The 6,196-nt window shown below is 36.7% G+C and overlaps 1 protein-coding gene across 1 annotated transcript in view; it reads left to right on the top strand.

Moving 5' to 3' along the window:
- LOC107742988 (mRNA-capping enzyme) overlaps window positions 1-6,196 on the top strand; it is a 119,045-nt gene that overhangs the window by 40,182 nt on the left and 72,667 nt on the right. The window contains exon 10 of the mRNA XM_016556081.1: window positions 3,169-3,240. Within this exon, the coding sequence (XP_016411567.1) occupies window positions 3,169-3,240 (72 nt within the window). The remainder of the gene's footprint in view (window positions 1-3,168; window positions 3,241-6,196) is intronic.

Genomic DNA, 6,196 nt, shown 5'->3' with positions numbered 1-6,196 from the left:
GTGTTCTGGAACAGTGTTGTAAATAAAACTTAACCACTGATTTCTAGTCGTGTCCTCTTTTGGAAGGCCAAACAAAGTAGTTTTGCTTTCACAACGAAACACACGGCGGGCTAGAGTGAGCGGCGGCGGGCGGGATTAACGATCTAAACACATGGTCTAAAGCGCACGGCACAAGTGCACTTAGGGCGTGTCCGAATCCACTTTTGCTAGTTTAAGGACGGGAAAAATGGTCGGCGCGCCCGGCGCTCGGTCTAAAAGGGTTGTCCCTATTCTCTTAATGAGTCATGGGTGTGTTTTGGCTGTAACGTGCCATAAACCAATCAGTCTCATCTCCCATTCCCTTTAAGAGCCAGTTGCGCTCGCGCCGATATATTTGCTATTTACACGGCGGAATTTACAAGCGGAAAAACTGAACGCTTCTCTAGCGAGGAAACGGATCTGCTTGTGCGCGTAATTCTGATACATGCAATGACTATCCATTATGACATGTAGGCATTTTTATATTTATGTACACAATAATAATATTTTACATTTTAGTCCTTTAATTTTTAATTTTTAAAAATGTTTGTGTGCTGCTGCGCATCCCTGTGTGTGTGTAATAAGCAGAGTGTACACGCGTTGTTCACCCGCCTATCGGCGCATATTACTAACACGCTCTTTAAATAACAAAAAAAAATATATTGCACCAGACTTTAGACCAGGTTTCAGTTGGTCAATGGCACAGTCTATGCCAGTTGCCTCAAAATAGCAACGCGCCAGCAATGCGCCTGAACACACCTCATTTTCAGACCAGTAATGGCGCAAATGCATTTACTATTTAAACAATGTGGCGCAGGACGTGAAAATTGTAACTGTCGGGCTGAAACTAGCAAAAAACATTGTGCCAAGTGTATGATAGGGCCCTTAGTGTCTCTTTTGCTGTGGTATTGAAATTGGAATCAAGAATTGTAAAATTTAACTGGCGTCTAAAATGTTGGTGTCATACAAGCTTATTTATTAGAATACTATATAGCATGGGTCAAAAACAACAATTCGTTTTTTGTTTTTTTTCCCACTTGGCAGGGCCAGTGAAAATGTTGGCGGGGCAAGTAAAAATTTGAACCACTGTCCCGAAAAAAATCCTTAGCACTGGGTCTGTAAGATGTTTTTATGTTTTTGAAAGAAGTCTCTTTTGTTCTCTAAGGCTACATTTATTTAAAGGAAAATACAGTAAAAACTGTAATATTGTGATATTATTACAATTTAAAATAACCGATTTCTGTGTGAATATATGTTAAACTGTAATTTATTCCTGTGATGCAAAGCTGTATTTTCAGCATCATCAGCATCATTACTCCAGTCTTCAGTGTCACATGATCCTTCAGAAATCAGTCTGATATGCTGATTTGCTGCTCAAGAAACATTTCTTTCAAAAAAGAAAATCTTACTGACCCCAAACATTTAAATGGTAGTGTAGAATATAAAAACGCTATAAATAACTACATAGAAAAATTGTTAGTTTACCGGACTGATCAAACAGGCTGAGAAGTGTCGCAGCATCTTGTAACATTAAAACACAGAACAAAACAGTAGTATAAAAGATGAAAGAGCACATATAATATGATTGTGTACCGTTGTCCGCTGTCCTGCATGTTCCTATAGCGCAGTGTGTCTCACTCCCATGCATGCTAAATCTCTCCGCCACTGAGATGAGACCCCTAATCCATCCTTTTAATCATTTATGGACATATTTATTTGCTATAAATATAAATATATCTCGGAGCCCTGTCACAACACCTGCTCTGTCTGTCTTTGCTCAGTCTGCCACTTTTAATTGTCCAGTTATGTCCACTTGTTTTGTAATTTAATCCTCCGCAGCAGCAAGCTAACTGAGATTTCAATCTGAGTGAAAACAAAAGGATTCAAGTTTAAGCTTAATTAATTTAAAGTTAATTTAGATTTATCTTAAAATTAAAACCATGATTAAAATTAGGGTTTAAGGCAAACCTGGCTATTTTAATTATTAGATAAATCATGATTTAATCATGATCAGTCTTTATTGGTGCAGACCACCCTAAGAGTAATATATATGCCAAAATGCTCAATTTAAACTTGAAATGAATGAAAATGTTAAAAAATGACTTTAAATGTTGAAGGTCAAGAGATCGGAGAACACGAGTGAAAAATGCCCAACAACAAATATTAACACCGGTATTCGGTATGAACCGGTATACCGCCCAGCACTACTCTCTGCAGCCTTACAGTGTGTTCACACCAGACGCGAATTTAATTATTCGCGCGAGTAGATTACATACAAAGTCAATGCAAAGACGCGAATGACGCGAAATGTGCAACGCGTTTGCCGCGAACGCGAGATATTCGCCTCAATCCCGTCTTTCGCGCAAGTTCAAAAATTTCAACTCGAGCGGAAAATTCGCCTGACGCGTTCTCGCGCAAGCCAATCAGCGAAGAGCTTATAGGCACGTCTGGTTGAATCAAACAATAGAAGAGAGCATTATTGCAGCCGTCTGTTATTATATAGGTCTGGAGCATAGAAAACAATTAAAATCAGTTGTAGTAGTTGTATTTTATTAGCATGGCTACAGAGATGCTGCTATCAATAATAGTAATATCAGTGTATATATACAGTAGTAAAATGTAACACACACATTAATACAGGATCCTAACGTTATTCATCCTCCTCTGGATGGTGCTGTGAACCCAGACACGTCTGCGTTTGGCTTTCCATTGTATTTGGGACTTTTTGACAACAGGTTCAAAACAGCGATTGTAGTTATCTACAACATGGTTGATCGCGCTGTTTTCATTCGCGCGAGTGACACGAAAAACATCCCGCGAGTAATCTAGAGCGAGTGACGCGATGCGCATATTCGCTTCGCGTCTGGTGTGAACACACCATTAGTCAAAACATTCCTTTGTTTGAAATGTTTGAAAATCCTAAATCTTTTAATATACAGGTTTAAATGAAAAGATTTCATTGATCTCAGACATTAGGGGACCCCATGTATTAACTTACTATTCTTTAATTTGTGTCTGTGCTTGAGCTTTAACGCTAAATATCTTATATTGATTTTTTTTTTATCACATTGTTACATCATGTTGATCTTTATAGGCTTGATTTGTGGGCATTATATCTGCATTTCTTATCGTCGCCGTCTTTTTTTGCAGGAGATGATTGTCGACAAAGTGAACGGCCAGCCCGTCCCGCGGTATCTCATCTACGACATCATTAAATTTAACGTGAGTGCCTTTCAGTAACAATAACAAAAACACACTCCTGTTTGTTCTTTATTTAATTAAGAATTGCTTTTGGCATTAGCACATGCTGAATTACCACGAGGTGTTGTTTATTATCCATCATATCTTTCCAAACCTCTATGAGTATCGTTTGTGAATCACAAAAGGAAAGGTTTAGTGTCAGATACTGTCAGCTCTGGAAAGAACAAATGCAGCTCTCAGATTTAATTCACGAATGTTACATTAAAAATGTCACCTTTAGACACAGCAGGCTTGAATTCAATAATAATCTTCTACTGTATAATCTTCCTATCAGCTGAATAATTATTATTTTTCTTCTGAATATGTGGAATATAGCACATAAGTCAGGTGCATATTTTGTCCTTTCTAAAGCTTGTCTATATAAGTTATATATATAGACTATATATAATTTCTATTTGTGTTGCACAGAAGCAAGTAAGTCATTAGTTTTGTATAGGGCTTTTTACAATACATTCGAGGAGCTTTAAGTGTGATTTATTTAACATGCAGTGTTGAATCATAAAGAATGTGTATCAGGACAAGATAGGGCCAGCTTTGATTTCATATTGACTGGATGCTAATAAACTATGTTGTTCAAGTTTTGTGTTTTAAGTTTTGGGAGGAAATGAGTATATCGTTGAATTTTCTTGCATCATTTTCTGTTTCTTGAAGTGCAGTATATCCATCAAATAAATCCAGGCAATCACATGGTACACAGTCTGCATTTGAGACGGGACGCTTGGATATGTCTTGCTTGGTTACCATACTGAAAGGAAAATTTTTCCAAAATGCAGCTTTGATCCGTCATTTTTTAAGATTGATGCCACAGGCAAGCAGTGTGTAAATATAGACTGCATATTAATTGAGCCTGTCCAATGATGTGTCGGAAGACTAATATTCAGTTGAGTTACAGTGCTCGCATAAGCACTATGTATGTGTCACCAGCTGAATTTATTACATTTTTATTTAAAATATGAGTATATTAGAGACTAATGCAGATATGTTTTCTAAAATACTATAAATTCTAATATTTTGTGGAGCACAGCTGGAGTTCTCATTGACAAGCAGCATGTGGGAGATTCTTGAGTTTGCTGTGTTTAGCTGCTCTCAGTGTTAGTAAAGCGGCCCGTCCTCGTTCTGAGTGTGTTGTGAATCAATTAGTTAACTAGAAGTGGCCCGTGTCCCTCCACATGCTCTAATCTTACTCTTCCTATGCAACAGAAAAATCTTTTAATTAGTTAGTCATGGTTATTTGTCCATAAGATTATTTTATGTACAGTATCATTCAAAAGGTTGGGGTCAGACAGTTTTTTGTTTTTGAAAGAAGTCTCTTCTGCTCACCAAGGCTGAATTTATTTGATCAAAAACAGTAATACTGTAGAATATTATTACGATTTAAAATGACTGTTATCTATTTGATTATATGTTAAAATGTAATTTATTCCTGTGATGCGCAGCTGTATTTTCAGCATCATTACTCCAGTCTTCAGTGTCACATGATCTTCAGAAATCATTGTAAGATGCTGATTTGCTGCTCAACAAACATTTCTGATTATTATCAATGTTGAAAACAGTTGCGATGTGTCAATGTTTTTGTGGAAACTGTGAAACATTTTTTAGGATTATTTGATGAATAGAACAGCAATTTTTTTAAACAGAAGTCTTTAGTGACATTATAAATGTCACTTTTGTTCAAGTTAATGCATCCTTGCTGAATGCATACTTCATAGATGCAAACTCCTCACCTTTCGGTGAAAGTTCACCTTTTTGGGATCAAAATAGGTCACCTACGAGATTAGTGTCGATCCGATGAGAAAATGTTTGGGTTTTTTTTGGTCACCCGCTTTCAAACGCTCCTGTGTGTTTTTGTGTGCGCACTCTGGTTTCGAATTACAAAACCAAAAGTTTCTATTTACAACGTGTTTTGCAGCGTTGAGTATTGTAGCCAATCACAGGCATCTCTGTTGAACGCAGTGGCCAATCAGAGGTGTTTACTGTAGGTTAGTCAGAATCCCCTGTGATCTAATTTTTGTTTTCGCAAGTTTGCGTAGTTCTACACACTCACAGATCTTCCTATTATCACAAGACAAAAAGAAAGCATACACGATGTAAATAAGATATTCATTGTATAGTTAGTTATCGATTATATCAGGAGTTTCCGCGCGAGTAAGCTCGGACAGTTACGCTTTAAGGGAAGCGCCCTTTGCTCGGTTTTTACTTCATTCACAGTTTGCAGAAAAGTGTAAGAGAACCAAACCGTCCATGTATACTGTTTCAGGAATGACAAATGCGAGTGTAAAAAAATTACGCGAGTGAATCCGCCAAATTGATCCGCGATTGATGGTGATAACTGTAGCAATGGACGGAACGAACTATCTGACAAGCCGATAGACAGCTGTGCTTTAAGTGATGCAGAGTAAATTCAGAGTAATAAAACTACAGCAGCAACAAGTCTGTTGCCTTTAGCAGCTTCTACAGGTAAAAATAAGTTAAAGCACTCTTTTTTTGATGTGTCCTTTTTTAGGCAATGTTTGAAAAATGTAGTTTTTATAAATTAAATATAAAAAAAAAGCCAAAATATTTAATGCATTATTTAATTATTATACCATTAATAATTAACTTAACTTGTAGTTAACTAGTTAAGTATAATTTTTTTTTTTATCATACTAGGCTGTTGGTGTCTGGGCTTATTTATTTATTTATTTTTAAATGACATGAGACTTTGTGACTTCCTGCACTTGCTATACTTCATAGTCATTTTATGATAAATCCAAAAGTAAGATGTGAGAAAAACTATGGAGTTGAAATAGCAACTGAGCTAATGTGTGATCCTCTGCTGCCATCTACTGGATATAATGGTAATGTCATATCATTTTCATCTTAAGTCTTTGTTTTCCACCAGGAGACATTTTTTTCCTGTCTTCATGAATGAAAGTGA

Source organism: Sinocyclocheilus rhinocerous, unplaced genomic scaffold, assembly GCF_001515625.1.
Source record: "Sinocyclocheilus rhinocerous isolate Xijiao unplaced genomic scaffold, SAMN03320098_v1.1 scaffold617, whole genome shotgun sequence".
NCBI classification, from domain to species: Eukaryota; Metazoa; Chordata; class Actinopteri; order Cypriniformes; family Cyprinidae; genus Sinocyclocheilus; species Sinocyclocheilus rhinocerous.
Note: the sequence above shows the minus strand (reverse complement) of the source record. Positions and strands in the feature narration are given on the sequence as shown.